General features: G+C 42.6%; 1 protein-coding gene across 3 annotated transcripts in view; it reads left to right on the top strand.

Annotated features, from left to right (window-relative positions):
* Positions 1–12180: 12180 nt before the first annotated feature.
* HGSNAT (heparan-alpha-glucosaminide N-acetyltransferase) overlaps positions 12181–27034 on the top strand; it is a 54540-nt gene continuing 39686 nt past the window's right edge. For 2 of the 3 annotated variants that reach the window (XM_045458498.1, XM_045458492.1), the window contains exon 1: positions 12181–12424. In XM_045458498.1, coding sequence (XP_045314454.1) covers positions 12205–12424 — 220 coding nt within the window. In that variant the 5' untranslated portion in view covers positions 12181–12204. The remainder of the gene's footprint in view (positions 12425–27034) is intronic. The other variant, XM_045458509.1, reaches the window with a different exon arrangement.

The raw sequence follows: 27034 nt of genomic DNA, 5'->3' as shown, positions 1-27034 counted from the left end.
GGTAGTACAATCAGTATTATGTCCTGTTCTACCACCTGTGGGGCTCAGTGGGTCATGTGCTTGATCAGAGAATGTGCTTGCCTAGAAGATTTTAACTGTCACTTTTTGTTATGAAGACTCTGCCACAACCAACTAGAATGGCTGTGATCGAGAGGATGGACAATAACAAGCGTCGACGAGGATGTGGAGAATTAGAACACTCGTACGTTGCTGGTAGAAATGTAATGTGGTACAGCTGCCTGCAGAACAGTCTGGCAGTTCCTATGACCCAGCAATTCCACTCAAAACAATTACCCAAGACAATTGAAAATATGTCTACAAAAAATATTGTACATGAACATTCATAGCAATGCTCATAATAGACAAAAGATGGAAATAACCCAAATGTTCATCCACTGGTGAATGGATAAAGATGTTACCAGGACACCTGGGTGGCTCAGTCAATTAAGTGTCTGACTCTTGATTTCGGCTCAGGTCATGATTTCACTTTGTGAGTTTGGGCCCTGCAGTGGGCTCTGTGCTGACAGCACGGAGCCTGCTTGGGATTCTCTCTCTCTCCCTCTCTGTCCCTCCTCTGGTCGCTTTCTACCGCTCTCTTTCAAAAATAAATAAAGCAACCTTAAAAAAGAAGAAGATGATACCATACAATAAGATATTATTCAGCCATAAAAAGGAATGAAGTATTTACTGATATATGTTCCAACATGGATGAACCTTGGAAACATTCTAATTGAAAGAAGCTGGTCACAAAAGACCACATGTTGTATGCTTCCATTTATATGAAATGTCCAGAGCAGACACATGCATACAAATAGAAAGTAGATTAATGGTTGCCAGGGGCTGGCAGGGGTTCGGGATGAAGAATGGGGAACACTTGCTATTGGGTACAGAGTTTCTTTTTGGGGTGATGAAAATGTTTTGAAATTATATAGTAATGGTCATATAACTGAATATACTAAGTAACACTAAATTGTATAAAATGAAAAATCTTATGGTATGTGAATTCTATCTCAGTAAAGCTGAGGAAAAAGAACCCCACCTCTCTGACAAGGCTATGTATCCTTTATGACTCTTTTCACTTGATGTAGGTGGTTATTGTGTGGAGTTGTTGATTTGGTATTACCCTGTTCATGATGCAATTCTTGTTTGGGGGTTTTCTTAGCTTTTGGACTTTGTGTTGGAGCAAACTATCAGTTTAAACAAATTTGTTTTGAAATATTGACAGTAGAGCTAAAATAAACAGCATGGTGTTGGGGAAGGGACACTGTGCTAAGGCAGAAGACCCGAGTTCTAATCCCAGCTCTGCCTCTGATTCATTGGCCTCAGACCAACTGATTTCTAAAATGAGAGGGGCATTTGGTTGGCTCAGTCGGTAGGATGTGGTTCTTCGATCTCAAGGTTGTGAGTTCAAGCCCCCACACTGGGAGCCATTTCCTCCACTGTGCCTCTCTTAAGTTCTCTCTGATGCCTTGTAATGCCAGTGCCAGATGCCAAACAGAACCTTGCTGTCAGGGTTCAGTCATTAGCTTGTGCTCAGATATAATTCAGTACCCAAAGAACTGCAAAATCCTGAGAACAAGTTACATCCTGGCTAAAGCCTAGATGGGGAGTTCACTGCCCATTTAGCTTGCTGCCTTGGCCTTCAGCTAAAGTCTAATCATAAGAGGAGGTCAAGAAGGTAAGCCATTCTCAAAGCACAGCCAAGGATTCAGTGCTCTTTCTCTGTTCACCTTATTCCAAGTGTTAAAAAAAAATCATCAGGGGCGCCTGGGTGATGAGCCTGGGTGATGATGAGCCTGGGTGGCTCAGTCGGTTGAGTGTCCGACTTCGGCTCAGGTCATGATCTCACAGTTTGTGAGTTCGAGCCCCACATCGGGCTCTGTGCTGACAGCTCAGAACCTGGAGCCTGCTTCAGATTCTGTGTCTCCCTCTCTCTCTGCCCCTTCCCTGCTCATACTCTGTCTCTCTCTGTCTCTCAAAAATGAATAAACGTTAAAAAAAAAATCATCACCACCCTATGGTTTCTTTTTTTTTTTTTTTTTATTTTTTATTTTTTTTTTTTCAACGTTTATTTATTTTTGGGACAGAGAGAGACACAGCATGAACGGGGGAGGGGCAGAGAGAGAGGGAGACACAGAATCGGAAACAGGCTCCAGGCTCTGAGCCATCAGCCCAGAGCCCGACGCGGGGCTCGAACTCACGGACCGCGAGATCGTGACCTGGCTGAAGTCGGACGCTTAACCGACTGCGCCACCCAGGCGCCCCTAACCACCCTATGGTTTCTAATGGGCTTTCTCAGTTATCTCATGTGGTGTTACAAACACCCCAAGCCTCTGGGGGCACCCAGTGATTATTAACGATTCAGCAGAGACAGAATACAGGCTGTTTCCAAAAGGAGACACATGAGTGCAGATAGGAGTGAGGCGGAAAGTTCATCTGCGGTTCTCTGTAGAAAGTTCTTCTTTGTATCCCCCCCTTTATTTATTTTAAAAATAAACTCCCTCAATTTCAGTAATTACTATTCTATGAGTTTTGATCACTTAAGGGTAATTTTAAATGTGAAATTTTGCTTTTCTACACCCTTTGTAATATTTTGTGAGGACAAACAGAATGAAGGAAATAACTTAGATTCTTCGGAGCTCTACAATGTAGTTTGGGATCAAACCTCCAATATCAGCAGGAGTATTGCATCCAAGTTTAATGTTTTTATTTATACCTTAGGCCCTGGTCAGAGTTCTACCTAGAATTAACTCCTCTGGAAAGAAAATTTGGTTCATTCACTCCTAATTCCATGTGATTGATTGTGTAGTATTTCACATGGATAAGGTACAGTACTCATTTTTAACTTCAGAAGGACCTGGTGCCTGTGAAAAACTGCACAGTTCAGCTGACTTTTTGATTATAGCCATCCTAATGAGTGTGATGTGGGCATTCCATTGTGGTTTTTCTTTTGGGTGGGTTTACTTTACTATATTTTTAGATGTGGCTTCTGAAACTTGGAATTTGAATGTCTTCAACCATTAAAATTGTCTCACAAATCCTCATTTCTTATATACCAAGTAGAAATGATAATAACTTTCTTCCAGGATGGTTCACTTCCCCACTTTTTGTAGTAATGTATACATAAAATTTAGCGTTTTAACCATTTTTAAATACGTACTTTTGTTGAATCAAGTATATTCACATTGTTGTTCAACCATCACCACCACCCATCTTCAGAACTTTTTCATCTCAACTGAAACTCTGTATACATTGAGCACTGATTCTGCATTCATCACCCACCTCTCCCTACACCAACATATTGCTGTTATAAACATGAGCGTACAGATAATTGTTTAGAGTCTGCTTTTATTTCTTCCAGCTATATACCCCAAAATGGAATTCTGGATCATATGGTAGTTCTATACGTTTAATTTTTTTAGGAACTGCCATACTGTTTTCCATAGAGCTATTCCACTGTACATTCCCACCAGCAATATACACAAGTGTTACAGTTTCTCCACATCTTTGTCAGCACTTGTTATTTTCTGGGTTTCGTTGTTGTTTTTATTTTTTTTTAATTTTTTTAATGTTTATTTTTATTTTTTTTTTTAATTTTTTTTTTCAACGTTTATTTATTTTTGGGACAGAGAGAGACAGAGCATGAACGGGGGAGGGACAGAGAGAGAGGGAGACACAGAATCGGAAACAGGCTCCAGGCTCTGAGCCATCAGCCCAGAGCCTGACGCGGGGCTCGAACTCACGGACCGTGAGATCGTGACCTGGCTGAAGTCGGACGCTTAACCGACTGCGCCACCCAGGCGCCCCTTTAATGTTTATTTTTGAGAGAGAGACAGAGCATGAGCAGGGGTGGGGAAGAGAGAGAGACACACACAGAGTCCTCAGCAGGCTCCAGGCTCTGAGCTATCAATAGCGCAGAGCTCAAACTCAAAAACCGCAAGACCATGACCTGAGCCAAAGTTGGACGCTTAACTGACTGAGCCACCCTGGCACCCCTATTGTTTTTAATAGCCATCCTAATGGATATGAAGAGCTATCTCATGGTTTTCATTTGCATTTCCCTAATGATTAGTGATGTTGAGCACCTTTTCATGAACTTATTGGCCATTTGTTTATCTTTGGAGAAATGCCTATTCAAGTTCCTAGCCCATCTTAAAATTGGATTGCTTGTGCTTTCAACAATAGCCAAATTATGGAAAGAGCCCAAATGTCCATCAACTGATGACAAGATGTGGTTTATGTATACAATGGAATACTACTTGGGAATGAGAAAGAATGAAATCCTGCCATTTACATCAATGTGGATGGAACGAGAGGGTATCATGCTAAGTGAAATAAGTCAGAGAAAGACAGATATCATATGTTTTCACTCATATGTGGAACTTGAGAAACTTAACAGAAGACTATGGGGGAAGGGAAGGGGAAAAAAAGTTTCAAACAGAGAGGGAGGCAAACCATAACTAGACTCTTAAATACAGAGAACAAACTGAGGGTTGATGAGGGGGATGGGGGAGGGGAAAATGGATGATGGGCATTGAGGAAGGCACTTGTTGAGATGAGCACTGGGTATTGTATGTAAGTGATGAATAACATGCACCAAACCAAGAGCACACTGTATACACTGAATGTTAGCTAACTTGACAATAAATTCTAAAATAAATAAGTAAAATTGGATTGCTTGTTTTTGTTGTTTTTGAGTTGTAGGGGTTCTTTATATATACTGGATATCAGTCCGTTATCAGACATATGATTTGCAAGTATTTTCTCCCATCCAATGGTGGTCATTTCACTGTTGATCATGTCCTTCAATGTACAAAAGTTTTAAATTTTGATGAAGTCCAATTTATCTTTTTGTTGTCTTTGCTCTTGGTGTCATATCTAAGAAATCATTGCTAAATTTAATGTCATGAAGCTATTCCCCTATATTTTCTTCTAAGAATTTTACAGTTTTAGCTCTTACATTTAGGTCGTAGATCCATTTTGAGTTAACTTTTTTATATAGTGTAAGTTAGGGTCCAACTTCTGGTTTTTTGCATGTAGCTATCCATTTTCCCAACATCATTTGTTGAAAACATTGTTATTTCATGTTGACAATTATTTGATCATATATGTGAGTTTATTTCTAGGCTCTCTATTCCATTGCTTGGTCTATATCTCTGTCTTCATGCCAGTACCACACTGTTTTAATTACCATAGCTTTGTAGTTTTGAAATCCAAAAATGCAAGACCTCCAACTTTGTTCTTTTAATTTTTTTCCCCAAGATTACTCTGGCTATTTGGTGTCCCTTATGATTCCATCTAAGTTTTAGACAGCCTTTTCCATTTCTGCAAAAAATGCTATTGGGATTTTGATAGATATTGAATTGAACCTATAGATAGCCTTGCGTAACATTGACATCTTAATACTGCCTTCCAATCCATTAATAGGGCTCATTGGGGCTTTGATTTGCATTTTCCTGATGATCAAGGATGTTGGGCATTTTTTTCATGTGCTTACTGGCTATTTGTGTATCTTTCATGGAGAAATATCTATTCAGACCCTTTGCCCCATTTGTTTTCTTTGCCTATTTTAAACTTAGGTTGTTTTGTGGTGATGGTGGTGGTGGTAGTGGTTGTTGAGTTGTAGTTCATTATATATTTTGTGTACAAGTCCCTTATCAGATATATTATTTGCAAATATTGTCTCACATTTGATGGGTTGTCTTTTTACTTTCTTGAAAGTGTCTTTTGGGGGCGCCTGGGTGGTGCAGTCGGTTAAGCGTCCGACTTCAGCCAGGTCACGATCTCACGGTCCGGGAATTCGAGCCCCGCGTCAGGCTCTGGACTGATGGCTCAGAGCCTGGAGCCTGTTTCCGATTCTGTGTCTCCCTCTCTCTCTGCCCCTCCCCCGTTCATGCTCTGTCTCTCTCTGTCCCAAAAATAAATAAACGTTGAAAAAAAAAATTAAAAAAAGAAAGTGTCTTTTGAAGCATAAAAGCTTTAAATTAAAACAAATTATTTTTTATTTTAGAATGGGAGCATGGAGGGGAGGGTCAGAGGGAGAGAGAAAGAGAATCTTAAGTAGGCTTCATGCTCAGTGTGGAGCCTGATGCTGGGCTTGATCCCACAACCTGGGATCATGATCTGAGCCAAAATCAAGAGTTGGATGTTCAACCACCTGAGCTACCCAGGCACCCCCCCAAAACTTTAAATTTTGATGAAGTCCAATTTATATTTTTCCTTTTGTTGCTCATGCTTTTGGTGACTAAGAATCCATTATCAAATCCAAGTTCATAAAGACTTATCCCTATGTTTTCTTCTAAAAGTTTTATAATTTTTACTCTAATGTTAAGATCCTTGATCAATTTTTGTTTAATTTTTATATATGGTGTACAGTAAGGGTCCAACTTCATTCTTTTGCATTTGGCTATTTAGTTGTCTCAGTACCATTTTATTGAAGTGTCTATGCTTCTTTATATTCCTTTGACTCCTCCACTCACTGCAGTCTGATCTTTGCTGCTACCCCTGTACAGAAACTGCTGTCACCACATCACTAATGTCCTCGTAGCTAAACTGAGTAGATAATTTTTGGTCCTTTCCTTCTTGAAATACCTCTTGACTTCTGTGATGTCACACCCTCCTAGATTTCTTCCTACCACTCTGGCTTCTTTTTCCTAGTCTCTCACCATCCCAAGTGTTCCTGAATGTTCTGTTGTCAACCCTACACACATTATTTGGGTGATCTCGTCCTCTTACATGACTTCGCTTGCCATCTCTGTACTGATTTTTTCCAAAACTTAACTCTCCTGACCTTTGTATCAATTTTATTTGCAAATCATATATTTGATAAGAGAAGTTTAATCCAGTATATATAAAGAACCCCTATAACTGAACAATAACAATACAGCCATCCAATTTAAAAATGAGACTTGAATAGATAGACATTTCTCCAAAGAAGAGCATCTCAAACTCAACATTTCCCAAATAACTTTATTCCTCCAAATCTGCTTCTTCAATGTTTCTTACATCTATAAATGGCATACAATCCATTTGATTTCCCAAGGCAGAAATATGGTTTATATACTATCAAATGCAACCATTTTGTACATCTCAGTGAGTTTTGATACGTTTCTGTACTCCTGTCACCACTGCTACAGATGAAATACAAAACATTTCTATCCCCTGTAATTTCCTGTGTCCCTTCATGTTCAATCTTTCCCCCACTACTGGCCCCATGAGAGAACTCTGCTTTCTTCCTAGCAAGATTAGAATTTATGTTCCAGAGTTTCATATAAATGGAACCATATAATATAGTATATTCCTTTTTTTTTTTAAGATTTTATTTTATTTTTAAAAAAAATTTTTAACATTTATTATTTTTGAGAGACAGAGCGCAAGTGGGGGTGGGAGCAGAGACAGAGTGGGAGACACAGAATCTGAAGCCTGCTCCAGGCTCGGAGGTGTCCCCTCAGAGCCTGATGTGGAGGCTCCAACTCACGAACTGTAAGATCATGACCTGAGCCGAAGTTGGCTGCTTAACCCACTGAGCCACACAGGCGCCCCAAGATTTTATTTTTAAGTAATCTCTACACCCAACATGGAGCTTGAACTCAACAACCCCAAGATCAAGAGCTGTATGCTCTACCAACTGAACCAGCCAGGCACTCCAGTATATACCTTCGTGTGTCTGTCTTTTTTCATTAAGTGTAATGCTCTTGAGATCTATTCCTGTTGTATGTATTAGTAGCTTATCCCTTTTTATTGGTGAGTAGTATTCCATTGTTTGTATATACCATAATCTGTTCATCCATTCATCTGCTGATGGACATGGGTGTTTTCCAGTTTGGCGATATCATGAATAAAATTGTTGTAACATTCAAATACAAGTCTTTGTGTAGACTTTGCATATTTACCCATTTGTCTTGGGTAAATACCTAGGAGTGGTCATATGTAAGTATATGTTTCACTTTACAAGAAACTTCTGAGCTGTTTTCCAAAGCAGTTGTACCATTTTACATTTCTATTAGCAATGGATTCTATTGGCAATCTTTTTTTGTGTTGTTGTTGCCAACCTTTTTATTATTATCAACCCATTTAATTTTAGCTATTCCAGTGGATGTGAGGTAGTATCTCATTGTAGTTTTAATTTTCATTTCCCTGAAGACAAATGATGCTAAGCACATTTTCATATATTTATTGGCCATTCATATACGCTCTTTGATGGAGAGTTTAAATCTTTTGCCCATTTTTAATTTTTTAAAGTTTATTTATTTATTTTGAGAGAGAGAGAAAGAGCACAAGCCAGGGAGGGGCAGAGAGAAGGAGAGACAGAATCCCAAGCAGGCTCCACACCATCAGTGCAGAGCCCAATGTTGGGCTCACCTATGACAATGAGGTCATGATCTGATCCAAGATCAAGAGTTGAATGCTTAACCAACTGAACCTACTGAGACACCCCTGCCCATTTTTAAATAGTCATTTGTTTATTACTGAATTGGAATTGGAATTAAGAGCCTGTTATCAAATATGTTTTCCAAATCTTTTCTCACAGTCAGTGGCTTTCCTTTTCTTTTTCTTAAGTGTCTTTGTCTTTTTTTTTTTTTTTTGTAGTGTCTTTAATTTTTAAAAAAATGGTTTATGTGGGGTGCCTGGGTGGCTCAGTCAGTTGAGCATCTGACTTCGGCTCAGGTCGTGATCTCACAGTTTGTGAGTTCGAACCCCACGTCAGGCTCTGGTGCTGACAGCTCAGAGCCTAGAGACTGCTTCAGATTCTGTGTCCCCCTTTCTTTCCACCCCACCCCTGCTTGTGCTTTGTCTCTCTCTTTCAAAAATGAATAAACATTAAAAAAAATTTTAATCAAAAAATGGTTTATGTACTATTTAAGAAAAGAAAAGTAAATCCTTGCTTAATCCAAGGTCATAAATATTTTCTCCTATTTTTTTTCCAGAAGTTTTATAGTTTATATATAGTTTTATAGCTTTTATATTAATCTAGTTTTGTGTCTTTGTGTTTGTTGTTGTCGTTTGTTTTGGCATATGGTATGAGGTAGGGGTCAAGTTTCATTTTTTCCCCATGTGAATCATTTAATTGTGGCATCATTTGTTGAAAAGAATATTCTTTCCCCTATTAAGTTCCTTTGGTACCATGGTGAAAACCCAGTTTTATGTGTTTATTTCTAGGCTGTCTATGCTCTTCTTTGATCTGTATTATCCTTATGCCAAAAACAAACACTATCTTGATTACTATAGTTTTATAATAAGTCTTGAAATCAGATTATGTAATTCCTACAAATTTGTATTCAAAATAATTTTGGCTATTCTAGGTCCTTTGGATTTCCCTATAAATTTTGGAATCATTTGTCAATTTCTACACACATGCAAAACAAAAACAAAAACAAAGAAACAACCCTGCTGGAATCTTGATTGTGATTGATCAGTTTGGGGAGAATTGCATCTTAACAGTAAAGATACTTTCATTTATTTATTTTAAAAAGTTTATTATCTGAGAGATTTTTTTTTTCCTGCACATGTTTCCTTCACATGTAAAATGTGAATGCAAATCACAGGCATCTCTTCTGCAAAGGGGCTTTAAGAGCATTTGTTACATTATCTTCCCAATGCTTCAGTAATGGTAGAAACTCTTATTGAGGTGAAGCATTGGACATAAGTGTGAGCAAGAAATGAACTTTTGTTGAGATAAGTCCAGGGATTTGGGGGCTGTTCATTATAGCCTAGCCGAGAAAGGTCTTAGCCTCAGGACAAACTCTTTGCCTTTAAGGAGTTTACATTTTGGTGCAAGAGAAACAGATAAATCCACATTATAATGTCAGGTAGAGATGAGCACAACACAGAAAACAAAGCAGATACAGTGACATAGAGGGCTAGAGAATGGTTTAGCTTTAATGGGGAAGGCTTCCTTGAAAACAGAACAGTTGAGCTGAGACCTGACGTGAGGGAAGGAACCACGAGGTGGGTGCCTGGTGGAAGGGTAGACAGGTAGATAGGTAGACAGTCATGCACTAAGACGGGAACTCCAGACTCTCCTGGGCATGGGAGATTAGGACAAAGCTGAAAGAGCAGTCCTCAAGGTGAGAAGAGAGAAGGGCACATCTACCCAATGGCCCCTGTGGGCCATTCTGGTTCTGTGGGAACCAGAAGCAGCTGCTGGACAGTAGACAACTTGTCAGCAATGGTCTTGCCAGACTGCTTAGACACCACTGTCCCATGATTTGAGATTTTGAACAGTGGGACAAAGAACAAAGAGGGAGTAACTGAACTTTTTCCTGACATTCAGGCAGGTTTGTTTTCTCTGAGAAAAATAATGTCCCTGACCTTTGTGAGACTTCATGACCATTATTTTCTTGAAAGTTATTCTCCACCTTTAAAATTCATCAACAGCTTGCTACCGTCCTTAGGAAGGAAGCCAAAGTCAACTCTGTTGTCTAGCTCTGTCACAGAATTCTGCTTCAGTCACACTAGGTTTCTTTTATTTCCTGCACTGGGCCCTCCTTTCTTTTTTTTTTTTTTTTTCAACGTTTATTTATTTTTGGGACAGAGAGAGACAGAGCATGAACGGGGGAGGGGCAGAGAGAGAGGGAGACACAGAATCGGAAACAGGCTCCAGGCTCTGAGCCATCAGCCCAGAGCCCGACGCGGGGCCCGAACCCACGGACCGCGAGATCGTGACCTGGCTGAAGTCGGACGCCCAACCGACTGCACCACCCAGGCGCCCCGGCCCTCCTTTCTCAGAGCCTTTGCAAAAGCTGTTCCTTCTGTTAGGAACATTCTTCATCCCCTGTCCTGGCTAACATCCCTCAAACGCAGTTTAAAGGTCAGTCCTCCTGGGAGTCTTCCCAGACTAGTTTCGGTGCTTCTCTCAAATGTTATCTTAGCATCTTGTTCTTCTACCAACATAGCACTCATCATACTGTATTGTAGCTTTAAAACTTGTCAAGTAAGTCAGACATACAGAGAAGTATAAAAAATAATAGAGAGAGCACCCATATATGCCTGTCACCTTAGTTAAGCAAGGGAACATTGCCAGCTGAAGCCCATCGTGATAACATTTTGCTCTCTCCCTACTCCCAACCATTACTTGAATTTAGTGTTTATCTTTCCATATGTCTCTATACTTTTATTACTTAGGCAAATAATCTAAAGAACACATAGTACTTTTTTTCTTGGCTTTACACTTTACATATAAATTATTACAAAGGTATTTCTGCAACTCACATTTACTCCTCAGCCTTATTTTTGTGATTCAACCATGTTGATACTTGTAACTCTAGGTCATTTCTACAGCTGTATATATTATACAATTTGCCCGTTTTCTCCTCTGATTGACATTTATTTATTTAAAAAAAACTTTGTGCTTAAATTTATTTTAACGTTTATTCATTCTTGAGAGACAGAGCGCAAGCTCAGGAAGGGGAGAGAAAGAGAGAGACACAGAATCTGAAGCAGGCACCGGGCTCTGAGCTGTCAGCACAGAGCCTGATGTGGAGCTGGAACTCACAAACTGTGAGATCATGACCTGAGCTGAGGTCGGATGCTTAACCGATTGAGCCACCCAGGCGCCCCCCCCCCACCCCCCCACTGTTAGACATTTAGAGTGTTTATAGATTTTTGCAATTTCAAACCACTCTGCTACAAGCATTATTGTACCTGTCCCCTTATATGAACGACAGTTTCTCCGGACATATTGCTAGGAGTGCAACTGCGGAGTCATAGTACCTGCCAGCCTCTTTGTATCAGAGACTCTTCAAAGTGGTGGTACCACATAGTGGCTTCGAAAACGCATCTCTCTGCACGGTGAACGCCTTGGGGTCTGGGACTCCGCCTGTCTTACTCACCGTGGCATTTCCAGAACTGTGAGCAGCGGACACTAACAGCCGTTTGTGTGGTGAATGACTGGACCCAGGAACTGAGCAGAATGTTGCTCAGGGGGGTGGCCAGAGACTGGGGAGCAATGGCTCGAAGCCTGCAGGAGGTCTCTCCCCCCGCGACAAAGAACGCTGCGCGAAGGGTGCGAATGTGGACTCCTTCTCGGTGAGCGCGTCCCCCAGCCCCCCGCAGCGACCAGCCCCGCCCCCCGCAGCGACCGGCCCCGCCCCACGCCGGGACAGGCCCCCGGTCCCACCCGCGCGGGCCGTCCCGCCCCCAGCTCCGACTTTGCCCCCGCCCCCGCGGGTGACTCAGGCGGTGACGGCAGCCGGGAAGGAGGCGATGACGGGCGCGCGGCCGAGCGCCGCGGAGGAGCGCAGGTCCCGGGAGCGCGGCAGCTGCGGAGGAGCGGCGGCCGAGGCGGCGGCGGGCGGCATGGACGGGGCGCGGGGCGCTGGCCGGGCGCTAGCCGCGCTGCTTCTGGCCGCGTCGGTGCTGAGCGCCGCGCTGCTGGCCCCCGGAGGTTCCCCGGAGCACGGTGCCGAGGCCGCCCCGCCGCGAGGTGAGTGCGCGCCGCGGCTCCGGCCCGGCCGGCTCGGCGGACCCCGCGCCGCTGCGCCCCCTCCCGCCGCCGGTTCCGCAGGGGGCGCGCCGCAGGCGAGCGCTTGGAAAAAGCAAGTCTCCGGAACTAGTTGTTGTTTCCTCTGCGTTGTAGTGAGCGTCCCCGGACCAGGATTCTCTCGGTGTAACCGTGTTTGGCCGCTGTCGCAGGCACCGCGCGGGGCGGCGTCGCGGGCCCAGGGGAGTAGTGCAGTGTGTGTGTGTGTGTTGGGGGGGCCCACCCGGAGTAGTGCAGTGTGTGTGTGTGTGTGTGTGTTGGGGGGGGCCCACCCGGAAGGGAAAGACGCGGGAGCGCTGCAGGCCGCGGGGAGAGCCGTGGAGCTGACCAGCCCTGCGCTCCCTCACGCACGCCCCGAGGCTGCGGGGCGCCGAGGTCTCCGGGCGATTTTTGTCTAAATCGTAAAATGTCTGTGATTGGGAGACCTGTTACTCCCCAAATGCAAAGCTAAATAAGAGATGCACTGGCCAAGAAGCTGGTGTATCCGGCATTCAGTCCTCATCTAGCCTATGGTTTGCAGGGACTTCTGCGCAAATGAAGTCTGTTCCCCGAAGAGGACGGAGCACTTGGCGGGTGGCGTCCTGCGCGGTGGGATGGCAGGAGCGCGGGCCACTGCCCTGCCAGGCCGCTGGAATTGCGGGGCACCAGAGCACGGCAGCCACAGTCCGCAGCCGGATGGCGAAAAGCCTCCCACCATGCTGGGATTAAACTCCCGAGTAAATGTCCGACATAGAGTAAAAACTCATAGCGGCGCGGGGAGGGTGTTGACTGCCGGAGCTGGTTGTCCAAACTCGAAGCCAATCTCGAGGGCCCTTAGGCAGATTTTACAGCTACGGGGATGCCAGGGACAGTTGATGTCGCGGTTTTGCAGGAGCTCTGAGGTTTTGCTGGGAAGCCGCGGAACCAGGTCTTTGGCCTGGGAGGGGCTGGACGGGGTATTTTGCTGGGGGTGATTTTACTGTGTGGCTGGGAGTAGAAGCATCAGCTCCTCTAGTGTTTTCCTAATTTGCCTGGTCTGGGGGCGGGGTGGGGAGGATGGTGAAAAATAAAGTCCACGGCTTCCCCTAGACCCCTGAAAGGAGAATCCCATGGCCCCAGAAGATGATGGTCCCCAGCCCCTCCCCAGGGGATTCACGGATTGTGGGGAGCAGTCAACTGCAGCAAACACTATTTGGTCAGGATATGGGGAAAGGTCTGCCTGTAACCTCCTGTCTTCCCCATCATCCCACCCCGTTTTCTGTATCCGAACAGGGGGTTCTTGGTGTCAGTGTGTGTAGTTCAGACTACCTTTCCTCCCCAATCAGAATCTTGTAGGACAAAGACAGAATGAATTTTGGAAAAGCATTTTAGCTGATTACATTTTCTATTACTGCTTCCCCCATCCCTGACCTCAAGTCTCCGTACTCCCCTTCTTTGATAATGGAGGAAAGGGACCCTTAGAGATTACATAATCAGTCCATTCATAAGTTGTCAGGGAAAGATCCTGTGCAAGGCTTTTTCTTTGTGCTTTAGCACCAGTTAATAACCATAATTATTTTAGGAAAAAGGTGGTTTGTAAATAGTAATTCTGTGTAGTGAGGGAGAACATATGAATATTCTTTTTTTTTTTTTAAGTTTATTTATTGATTTTGAGAGGGGAGAGGAGCAGAGAGAATCCCAAACAGGCTCTGCACTCTCAAAGCAGAGTTCCATGCAGGGTCCAAAGTCACAAACGGTTAGATTGTGACCTGAGCTAAATTCGGTCCAACTGACTGAACCACCCAGGGGCCCCACATGTTAATATTCTTAGGTGATCCACTCCAGAACCTTCACGAAGCTGTGCTGAGAGGACAGCTAGGCGTTTAGTGCCACCTGGAGTCCAGGTTTGGGTTGGACAGCTTCCTACTAAGAACTCCATCTTCATATGATTTGAGGACTCAAGTTTACTTTGAAAGAAAAAAATAAATAAATAGAGTATGTCTTTTTTTTTTTTTATTTATTTTTTATTTATTTATTTATTTTTTTAAATTTTTTTTTTTTCAACGTTTATTTTTTTATTTATTTTTGGGACAGAGAGAGACAGAGCATGAATGGGGGAGGGGCAGAGAGAGAGGGAGACACAGAATCAGAAACAGGCTCCAGGCTCTGAGCCATCAGCCCAGAGCCCGACGCGGGGCTCGAACTCACGGACCGCGAGATCGTGACCTGGCTGAAGTCGGACGCTTAACCGACTGCGCCACCCAGGCGCCCCAATAGAGTATGTCTTTAAAAATTTGCCCCACAGGTGTGGCTTAGTCGGTTAAGCATCCAGCTTGGGCTCCGTTCATGATCTCGTGGTTTGTGGGTTTGGCCCCTGCATCCTGCTCTGCACTAACAGTGCGGAGCCTGCTTGGGATTCTCTCTCTCCCTCTCTCTCTGCCCCTCCCCCACTGACACTTCTGCTCTCTCTCAAAATAAATAAATAAATAAACTTAAAAAAAAAAAAGAATTCCTCCCCCCCCCACGTGAGCAGAGAGCTAGAATCATAAATTAAATATTTAGAAACAAAAGTCTGCTATACAAACAGCACAGTTACTTGAGTACCTATTGAAGGATGACTTTATTTGGTGTATGTCCTCACCAAGACATTGTGGACAGGAGAGGAGGAGAGAATTGTTCTTTTGTATATAAAGCTTCTTATGTGTTGTCCTGGTATTTCTAAGGTCAGCAGTATCACAAGTTGGCAGCTTTTTCTTGAAACTGAGCATTTAAGTTCAATTTAGATGTCATATTGGATGGCTTGGGTGTTGCATCCTTATGATGACAATTAAGAACAGTCAGAGTCTGAAATTCATATGGAAAATTGAAGCATAAAACAAGAACCTTACTCTACCCCCTACTAAGGACTCCTAGGAAATTGAATAAAAGCATTAGTTATTCCAACTATGAAGATGATGATATGTAAAACAATTATAAAGGAAAAGGTCAGTGGATAGTGACTATAAATTTGGAAATGAAAACTATCAAAATTGAACCAGGGAAGCTAAAGAGAAGTATTTGGAAACATGGTATGATGTGTATGTACGACAGGTATGACAGAGGATTTAATATCTGTGCTATGTAAAGAAATGATACAAATCCCAGGAAGAGTGCCAAGATGGAAGGGGTGTTAAATAATAAAAACCCACCTGAGTAGATATAAAGAGCAAATTGTCTTTATTTAATAATTCATGACTGGGAGGGGGGATGGGCTAAATGGGTAAAGGGCATTAAGGAATCTACTCCTGAAATCATTGTTGCACTATGTGATAACTACTTGAATGTGAATTTAAATAAATGAATAAATAAATAAATAATTCATGGTATCCTGTCTAACAAATAGAAAGGAGCTCTCTCAAGCTGCAGGAAAGGAAAGGTTTTTAAAGGCAGAGAGAGAGAGAGGAAAAAGGAAATCATTAGCAAAGAATGCATGTTAGGCCAGGATGCTCTCCCAGGGGTAATGCAAAGGGACCCTCAGTGGATTGATTACCCTTGGGTGCTGACCAGGAAATTCCAAGTTGCCTGCCTAAAGGTCACTTTTCTGGGAGAGGGTGAAGCTGCAGGTAGTTCAGGTATTAAGTCTTGGTGGGGTGTAGCATAAGTGACTCCATTTTGGGCTTGCTATCTCTTTTCTAACAATTTCCACTGTTTGATCAGACTCTCAGCTTAACTAAGAGATGTGATCAAAGCATAAGGCGCTAATGCCACGCTCAGCTCTGCAGTTCTCGCAGCTTTTTTTTTTTTATTATTTATTTTTTTAAAAAAAAATTTTTTTTTTTTCAACGTTTATTTATTTTTGGGACAGAGAGAGACAGAGCATGAACGGGGGAGGGGCAGAGAGAGAGGGAGACACAGAATCGGAAACAGGCTCCAGGCTCTGAGCCATCAGCCCAGAGCCTGATGCGGGGCTCGAACTCACGGACCGTGAGATCGTGACCTGGCTGAAGTCGGACGCTTAACCGACTGCGCCACCCAGGCGCCCCAGTTCTCGCAGCTTTTTATGAAGTTTTGTTGCTACTTTCGGTGGTATCCATAGGTCATGACTGTTTTTTTGTTTTTGTTTTAATTTCTGTGATATTCATAGGCCACATCTTCAAGGTTTACAATCTTTAAGTTGGTCATTCTCTTCACTCCTTTTCTGATGTTCTTATATTAAGGAGATCATTTTCTTGCTGCTTAGTGGCTGCAAACATGTATTGAGAGCTTTTAAGAGTATATAATGTGCCAGGGAAATTACTAAGATTATTACAAGCAGGGTAATTCCCAATGTCTGGAGTGCATTTCAGAGCCACTTGGGTCCCCAAGACCCAAACCAGTTGAAATCAAAATCAAATAAGTCAGAGAAAGACCCTGTTGAAGGAGTCACCTTTGTAAGCCAAGTCGCTTGCTCAGTGATCTTATGTAATTGAGTTTCAACTTCCCCAAAAGTATTAATTCAGGTGCAGTAGGTGGTTTTGGCCACAGTACAGACAACTCTTTTCTTGGCTAAAATATAACTAAGGGCTATCCTATTATCAAGCACAACTTTGGCCATAGAGGCTAAGGATCTTTATTGGGCAGCTATTGTCTTGGCAATAAATTCTGTACAAACCTTAACCGTTAAGGAGAGGCTTCTGATCATATTCTCGTTTACACTTACTTCTACCCAGGGAAGTATGACCCTGCCAAAGGAAGTGAGTGTGAGTCATGAATGCCTCCTGGTAATTCCTTTCTAACTTGACAGTGTAAATCCAGGGGTGTGGACCATTGAGGTGTCGTAGTTCATTGGTGGTAAGTTCAGTAAGCTAAACTAAGAGTCGTTGCCCAGCTTTGTAGGTATTCATAATGATAACCACAACAGACGAAGACAAACTCTGTTGGGGCACATATCACTTCCCACTATGGTGGCACTGTTAATGGGTTCATTCACAGGGATTGTTTGTATGTGCCTGTTCAAGTCAAAGAGTCAACTAGGTTTCCTCCTTAGCCTAAAATATAAAGTTATTCTAAATTCTTAGAGTTACCCACCTTAGCAATGGCCTGGGAGATACAGATAATGGCATTCTTTCCAGGCCAGTGCCAGAGTAAAAGACAGTAAAGGGAAGACGGGAGGGTTTCATGTTTAGTTAAAGTGTGAAGTCTTGATCTGGCATCTTGGGAGGAAGCAGTCTGCTTTGATGTCAGCTGCTTCTCTTCCTGTTCAATTTGATTTGGAAGTCTCCAGTGCTTGAGAAGGACCACGTGTCAGGTGGAGCCTACTTCCTCAGTGAGATGCGTATCTAAGGTCTAAGCCCCTGCAGTCTGGCTGCCATCTGGGTTGTGAGGAGGACCTGGTGTAGTCCCTTCCAAGGAGGCTCGAGGGCAGTCTTTTTTCTTGGTGATTCCAAATCAGAAGGGTGGGGGAAAATTGCAAACATTAGTTTGGAGGGTTGAGCCAAATTATTGAGGAAACTAGAAGAATTCAGGATCTAGTCCACTTTATAACAGAACCTCAAAGACAATTAACAGAATTAAACTCTAATATAGACAAAGGTGTAAACATAATTTCTTCTCTCCACAATTACCCTATTTATTTATTTATTTATTTATTTATTTATTTATTTTTATTTTATTTTATTTTTTATTTTAACTTGCTTTATTTTTTATATATTTTTAAATTTACATCCAAATTAGTTAGCATATAGTGCAACAATCATTTCAGGAGTAGATTCCTTAGTGCTCCTGTCCCATTTAGCCCATCCCCCCTCCCACAACCCCTCCAGTGACCCTCAGTTTGTTCTCCATATTTATGAGTCTCTTATGTTTTGTCCCCCTCCCTGTTTTTATATTATTTTTGTTTCCCTTCCCTTATGTTCATCTGTTTTGTCTCTTAAAGTCCTCATATGAGTGAAGTCATATGATCTTTGTCTTTCTCTGACTAATTTCGCTTAGCATAATACCCTCCAGTTCCATCCACGTAGTTGCAAATGGCAAGATTTCATTCTTTTTGATTGCTGAGTAATACTCCATTGTATATATATATCACATCTTTATCCATTCATCCATAGATGGACATTTGGGCTCTTTCCATACTTTGGCTATTGTTGACAGTGCTGCTATAAACATGGGGGTGCATGTGTCCCTTCAAAACAGCACACCTGTATCCTGTGGATAAATGCCTAGTAGTGCAATTGCTGGGTCGTAGGGTACTTCTATTTTTAGTTTTTTGAGGAACCTCCATACTGTTTTCCACAATGGCTGCACCAGCTTGCATTCCCACCAACAATGCAAAAGAGATCCTCTTTCTCTGCATCCTTGCCAACATCTGTTGTTGCCTGAGTTGTTAATGTTAGCCATTCTGACAGGTGTATGGTGGTATCTCATTGTGGTTTTTTATTTGTATTTCCCTGATGATGAGTGATGTTGAGCATTTTTTCATGTGTCGGTTGGCCATCTGGATGTCTTCTTTGGAGAAGTGTCTATTCATGTCTTTTGCCCATTTCTTCACTGTATTCTTTGTTTTTTGGGTGTTGAGTTTGATAAGTTCTTTATAGATACTGAATACTAACCCTTTATCTGATATGTCATTTGCAAATATCTTCTCCCATTCTGTCAGTTGCCTTTTAGTTTTGCTGATTGTTTCTTTCGCTGTGCAGAAGCTTTTTATTTTGATGAGGTCCCAATAGTTCATGTTTGCTTTTGTTTCCCTTGCCTCCAGAGAGAGACGTGTTGAGTAAGAAGTTGCTACGGCCGAGGTCAAAGAGGTTTTTGCCTGCTTTCTCCTCGAGGATTTTGATGGCTTCCTGTCTTACATTGAGGTCTTTCATCCATTTTGAGTTTATTTTTGTGTATGGTGTAAGAAAGTGGTCCAGAATCATTCTTCTGCATGTTGCTGTCCAGTTTTCCCAGCACCATTTGCTGAAGAGACTGTCTTGATTCCATTGGATATTCTTTCCTGCTTTGTCAAAGATTAGTTGGCCATTCGTTTGTGGGTCCATTTCTGGGTGCTCTATTCTGTTCCACTGATCTGAGTGTCTGTTCTTGTGCCAACCCTCATTTTTTATAATAAAACTAATTTGTTTGCATTAAACTTTGCCTGATTATTTTCTTTCTTTTTTTAGTTTTTTAAAATATTTATTTATTTTTGAGAGAGCGAGACAGAGCATGAGCAGGGGAGGGGCAGAGAGAGAGGGAGACACAGAATCTGAAGCAGGCTCCAGGTTCTGAGCTGTTAGCACAGAGCCTGATGACAGGGCTTGAACTCACGAACTGTAAGATCATGACCTGAGCCGAAGTCAGATGCTTAACGGACTTGAGCCACCCAGGCAGACCACCTGATTATTTTCTTAAGTGCAGCAAGATAATTGACCATATAGGGGCACTTAGGTGGCTCAGTCAGGTAAGCGTCTGACTCTTGGTTTTGGCTCAGGTCATGATTTTGAGGCTTACGAGTTTGAGCCCACTGTCTGGCTCTGTGTTGACAGTGTAGAGCCTGCTTGGGATTTTCTCTCTCTGCCTTTTCTGCCCCTCTCCTGCTCTCTCTCTCAAATATAAATAAATAAACTTAAAAAAAAAGTTAGATATAGCATTTTTTCTTTTTTTAAAAAAATATTTATTTAAGTAAGCTCTATGCCCAGTGTGGGGCTTGAACTCATGACCCTGAGATCTAGAGTTGCATGCTCTACCAACTGAGTCAGCCAGGTGCCCTCCCCTCTTAAAAAAAATTTTTTTTTGGACCATATAAGCTCTTTTTAAAAATATTTTTTTAATGTTTATTTTTGAGGTGGGAGGAGGGGCAGTGAGAGGGGGACAGAGGATCCGAGGTGGGCTCTGGGCCTATAGCAGACAGCCTGATGTGGGGCTTGAACTCATGAACCATGAGATCATTACCTGAACAGAAGTCCAACACTTAACTGACTTAGCCACCCAGGCGCCCTCATATAAGCTCTTTTTATTACTACTTTGCTGGAACCTTGTAAGCAAGGTGTTAGGGCAACTTTTCCAAGAGGCTTTCTTGGCTCTGCAAAGTCAACCTTAGTTCTTTAAAGCTACTTGGTCATATCTAAGTCTATGCATATCTCTTTCAAATATGACATGCTGGTCACACCTTTAATTACATGGCCAGTATTTCCAATGGTATCTGGTTATAAGGATCAGACTCTCATTGAATCTGTGTAACTAACTAACTATATTGCCATGAAAAGAATACTCAAGAACTTTCCAATTCTGGAGGAATCAGGGAGAAAAAGTGTTTCATCTTTGTTCACAAAGGTATATCTTATCAAATTGTTGATACTTTAAGAGAAAAAAGAAAAAGGTTTCCTAAAATCTGGAAAAGCAAAATATTAGAAAACCAGCAACTTTAAACAAGATGTCATAAAAATTAAAATATCCACCTTGGTGCATTCAGCCCTATGTTATTCTTTTTTGCTTGAATACTGTTTTTCCACTAATTCTGGAAATTCTTACCCAGTTCAGTTGCATGATCTGAAAGTTATTAGAAACCTGTATTTTACAGCACTTGTCAGATTCTTTTCCATGAATTTCTCTGAAAATGAAACACATTTGCAGGAAGCTTTTGTAGAAGCATTTCAGTAAAACAGTAACTCTGTAAATGACAAAGGATTTTAAAATGTCTATTGTTAGAGAGCTGATGAAAGTTCATTACAATGGAATTGACAAGGAAATTCGGTTATTTTTGTGAATACATTTTAAGATAGTAACTAGAATTACCAATGTTAACATTATATCAATACCTATTAGATCTTCAGGAATTTCATACAGTTTTTGGAACACTTGTATTAATAACATATGCACACAAATCTAATCTAAGAAGACTTAACATCACCTGTTTGACAATAGCTCCCATGTAATTTAACATACCAGATAAGCCTATTTAGTTCACATCTTCCCTTTTATAAAGAGAAAACAAATCCTTTGAGATGTTCCAGGGACCATCTGGAAAACCCAAAGTGGGTTCAAGGTCAAAAAGACTTCATTTAGAATTTGATTTTGTGGAAGTTTGTTAAAAATATCAAAAGGTTTAGGGGTGCCTGGGTGGCTCAGTCAGTTAAGCATCCAACTTCAGCTCAGGTCATGATCTAGTGATTCATGAGTTCCAGCCCCGCATTGGGCTCTGTGCTCATACCTCAGAGCCTGGGACCTGTTTCTGATTCTGTGTACCTACCCCCCCGCCCCGCCCTTCCCCCACTTGCACTCTGTCTCTCAAAAATAAATAAACATTAAAAATTTTTTTTTGTTTAAATATCAAAAGGCTTGGGGACACCTGTGTGGCTCAGTTGGTTAAGCGTCTGACTCTTGATTTCAGCTCAGGTCATGATCTCACCGTTTGTGAATTCAAGCCTTGCATCGGGCTCTGCACTGACAGTGTGGATCCTGCTTGGGATTCTCCTTCTCCCCCCCCCCCTCTCTCTCTCTCTCTCTCTGCTCCTTCCCAACTCATGCACTTTGTCTCTCTCTCTGTCTCTCTCACTCAAAATAAATAAATAAACTTAAAAAAATATCAGAAGTTTTAGATATGTCATCAACTGATGGAGGAGTTTCTTAGAGCCAGGTCAATAGCTAAGAGGGATGTGCAGTGATGGGGTTGGGGTTGTGTGGTGTTTTCATGGTGCACCTCATTGTGCAGAATTTTTCTTGTGGTTGGTGGGTGATGTAGTGTCAGCCTAACTGGTTCTGTGACCAGCTCATCCTAACACAGGTGTCTTTGGGCTAAGTGGTAAGTGTTCTAACAGCTCTTAAATGCTTGACTTGTGCTCACCAATTTTTGTGACTCTTTTGGCCTGCAAGATTCCCATTAGCAATTAATCTTTATGTCATGTACATATTAACAGAAAGCAGTAGTATCTGAGGAACTGAAAGTGGACATCAGCATAACCAAAGATCTGGGGACTGGGGAAAGTGTCCAACCACCAGACCTCAAAGAATGGGGACTGCGGACTGATTCTAAACAAATGGAGAACTGCAGCTGTGGCTGAGTCTGAAAACAGAACCAAAACCTGGGGAGTGGAAGTTTCTGCGAAATGGCTAATAGAAGGCCCTGTGTTTTACTAGCAGCAGTCCCCGAGGATCCTTGAGCTGGGGAAAGGGTTGAACCAGCAAACCCCAACAAATGGAGATTACAGGCTGGGGGCTCCCCATGGTGGGGAACTGTGGGTAGTGGTGCATAGTTACTGCTGTTAACTGTGCACCACTGCCCACAGTTCCCACATAGATCTTGGGATAGGATTAAGAGCTGGGGTTTTCCACTCAAAAACTCTGGAATTGCGGACTGAAGAGCCAATTAGATTGAGAGCTTGATGCAGAGAGCGGAGCACAGAACCAAAAGAGAAGTTACCCATGGCTCTTGGACATGGTGAGGAGGAACGTGAGTTCAGAGTGTATGTGGGATACCACGCTCGTGTTTCTCAGTTTCCTCGAAGCCGTCGAAGTCTCCTTCAGTCCCCACTGCCACGAAATCTGTTAAATAACAGAAATTCAACTGAGTAAATTTCAATATCATCTAGCAAATAATGTAGAAAGGAACTTCACTGAGCTGCAGAAAAGGAAAGTTTTTAAAGGTGGAGAGGGAGAGGAAAAAGGAAATTATTTATAAAAATGAATTGTTTTAGGCCAGATCACCTTCCTAAGGGCAACAGAAGGGGTCTATCAGCAGATTACCTCCTGGTGCTGACTGGGAAGTTCCAGATTGCCTGGTTGAAAGTCCCATTTCTGGCAGAAGCTGAAGCTGCCGTTAGATTAGGTTAGATATGTCTTGGTGGGGTTTAGCATGAGTGACTCCATCTTGGGCCTGCTGTCTCCTTTCTAATGTGGGTTAAGTGGTTAAATAAATGAACATTCCAACAATTCACGTGAAAGGAAAGTACATAAACATTTGGAAAACATTTCAGAGTTGTTAATCGTTATTTCAAAACTATTTTTAAAATAATAAGAAAATTAGATTTTCTATACATCAGGCTAAAAAGTGAAGGAAAAAATTAAAAGGCTAAAAATCCCTGGCCCAGCTTCGAGGGAACAGATATGTTTACTCTTAGGAGACTGGTAACAGAGGTCAGGTGCTGGTCAGACTGACTGAAGCTTAAGTCCTGGTGGCTGGTGGGTGTCTTTGGGCAAGTTGCTTGACCTCTGCAGGCCTCAGATTCCTCATCCAGAAAATGGAGACCTCAAAAGCTGTTCACAGGGCTGTTGGGGCCTGGCATACATTGAGTGTGTAGTTATTTGTATCAGCTGGGAGCCCACGGTCACCACAGTTGTCATTATAAATCACAACTAGAGGATCCTGGGAAGATGGTGGCGTAGGACGACGCTGGGCTCACCGGTGTCCTGCTGATCACTTAGATTCCACATACACCTGCCTAAATAACCTAGAAAACTGCCAGAAGACTAGCAGAACGGAGTCTCCGGAGCCAAGCGCAGACGAGAGGCCCACGGAAGAGGGTAGGAAGGGCGGCGAGGCGGTGTGCGCTCCACGGACTGGCGGGAGGGAGCTGGGGCGGAGAGGCGGCCCACCGGCCAAGCAGAACCCCCGAGTCTGGCTTGCAAAAGCGGAGAGGCCGGACGGAGTGTGTTCCGACAGCAAGTGGGACTTGACATCTGGAAGGTTATAAGCTAACAGCTCTGCTCAGAGATCAGGAGGGCTGGAGGACAATGGGAGGGAGAGTTGTTGAGACCCGGACAACAGAGCTCATCTTGGCGGGAACAAAGGCGCTCGCCAGTGCCATCTCCCTCGCCCATCCCCCAGCCAAAATCCCAAAGGGAACCAGTTCCTGCCAGGGAACTTGCTTGCACCCAGAAACACCCAAAGCTGTGCTTCTGCGGATCCATCCCTCCGGCGGGTCTGACTCTCTCCCGGTGCCACAGGGCCCTTCCCGAAGCGGATCTCCGAAGGAAAAGTGAGCTGAGCCTGCCCCTCCTGCCCCTATGCACCTTGCCAATCCACCCCAGCTAATACGCCAGATCCCCAGCACCACAAACCTGGCAGTGTGCAAGTAGCCCAGACGGGCCATGCCACCCCACAGTGAATCCCGCCCCTAGGAGAGGGGAAGAGAAGGCACACACCAGTCTGACTGTGGCCCCATTGGTGGGCTGGGGGCAGACATCAGGTCTGACTGTGGCCCCCCGCACCAACGCAAGTTATTCAAGACAGCACAGGGGAAGTGCCCCACAGTCCCGCACCACTCCAGGGACTATCCAAAATGACGAAACGGAAGAATTCCCCTCAGAAAAACGTCCAGTAAATAACAACAGCTAACGAATTGATCAAAAATGATTTAAACAATATAACAGAAAGTGAATTTAGAATAATAGTCATAAAATTAATCGCTGGGCTTGAAAACAGTATAAAGGACAGCAGAGAATCTCTTGTTACAGAGATCAAGGGACTAAGGAACAGTCATGAGGAGCTAAAAAATGCTATCAACGAGTTGCAAAATAAAATGGAGACAACTACGGCTCGGATTGAAGAGGCAGAGGAGAGAATAGGTGAACTAGAAGATAAAACTATGGAAAAAGAAGAAGCTGAGAAAAAGAGAGATAAAAAAATCCAGGAGTATGAGGGGAAAATTAGAGAACTAAGTGATGCACTAAAGAGAAATAATCTATGCATAATTGGTATTCCAGAGGAGGAAGAGAGAGGGAAAGGTGCTGAAGGTGTACTTGAAGAAATAATAGCTGAGAACTTCCCTGATCTGGGGAAGGAAAAAGGCATTGAAATCCAAGAGGCACAGAGAACTCCCTTCAGAGGTAACTTGAATCGATCTTCTGCACGACATATCATAGTGAAACTGGCAAAATACAAGGATAAAGAGAAAATTCTGAAAGCAGCTAGAGATAAACGTGCTCTAACATATAAAGGGAGACCTATAAGACTCGTGACCAATCTCTCTACTGAAACTTGGCAGGCCAGAAAGGAATAGCAGGAGATCTTCAATGTGATAAACAGAAAAAATATGCAGCCAAGAATCCTTTATCCAGCAAGTCTGTCATTTAGAATAGAAGGAGAGATAAAGGTCTTCTCAAACAAACAAAAACTGAGGGAATTCGTCACCACTAAATCAGCCCTACGAGAGATCCTAAGGGGGATCCTGTGAGACAAAGTACCAGAGACATCACTATAAGCATGAAACCTACGGACATCACAATGACTCTAAACCCATATCTTTCTATAATAACACTGAATGTAAATGGACTAAATGCGCCAACCAAAAGACAGGGTATCAGAATGGATAAAAAAAACAAGACCCATCTATTTGCTGTCCACAAGAGACTCATTTTAGACCTGAGGACACCTTCAGATTGAGAGTGAGGGGATGGAGAACTATTTATCATGCTACTGGAAGCCAAAAGAAAGCTGGAGTAGCCATACTTATATCAGACAAACTAGACTTTAATTTTTTTTTTAACATTTATTTATTTTTGAGACAGAGAGAAACACAGCATGAACGGGGGAGGGGCAGAGAGAGAGGGAGACACAGAACTGGAAGCAGGCTCCAGGCTCTGAGCCATCAGCCCAGAGCCCGACGCGGGGCTCGAACTCGCAGACCGCGAGATCATGACCTGAGCTGAAGTCGGACGCTTAACCGACTGAGCCACCCAGGCGCCCCAGACAAACTAGACTTTAAATTAAAGGCTGTAACAAGAGATGAAGAAGGGCATTATATAATAATCACAGGGTCTATCCATCAGGAAGAGCTAACAATTATAAATGTCTGTGTGCCGAATACAGGAGCCCCCAAATATATAAAACAATTACTCACAAACATAAGCAACCTTATTGATAAGAATGTGGTAATTGCAGGGGACTTTAACACTCCACTTACAGAAATGGATAGATCATCTAGACACACGGTCAATAAAGAAACAAGGGCCCTGAATGATACATTGGATCAGATGGACTTGACAGATATGTTTAGAACTCTGCATCCCAAAGCAACAGGATATACTTTCTTCTCGAGTGCACATGGAACATTCTCCAAGATAGATCACATACTGGGTCACAAAACAGCCCTTCATAAGTATACAAGAATTGAAATCATACCAGGCATACTTTTAGACCACAATGCTATGAAGCTTGAAATCAACCACAGGAAAAAGTCTGGAAAACCTTCAAAAGCATGGAGGTTAAAGAACACCCTACTAAAGACTGAATGGGTCAACCAGGCAATTAGAGAAGAAATTAAAAAATATGTGGAAACAAATGAAAATGAAAATACCACAATCCAAACGCTTTGGGATGCAGCGAAGGCAGTCCTGAGAGGAAAATACATTGCAATCCAGGCCTATCTCAAGAAACAAGAAAAATCCCAAATACAAAATCTAACAACACACCTAAAGGAAATAGAAGCAGAACAGCAAAGACAGCCTAAATCCAGCAGAAGAGGAGAAATAATAAAGATCAGAGCAGAAATAAACAATATAGAATCTAAAAAAATTGTAGAGCAGATCAATGAAACCAAGATTTGGTTTTTTGAAAAAATAAACAAAATTGATAAACCTCTAGCCAGGCTTCTCAAAAAGAAAAGGGAGATGACCCAAATAGATAAAATCATGAATGAAAATGGAATTATTACAACCAATCCC

This window comes from Leopardus geoffroyi, chromosome B1, assembly GCF_018350155.1.
Source record: "Leopardus geoffroyi isolate Oge1 chromosome B1, O.geoffroyi_Oge1_pat1.0, whole genome shotgun sequence".
In the NCBI taxonomy this organism is placed as follows: Eukaryota; Metazoa; Chordata; class Mammalia; order Carnivora; family Felidae; genus Leopardus; species Leopardus geoffroyi.
This window is presented reverse-complemented; position numbering and strand designations above follow the sequence as displayed.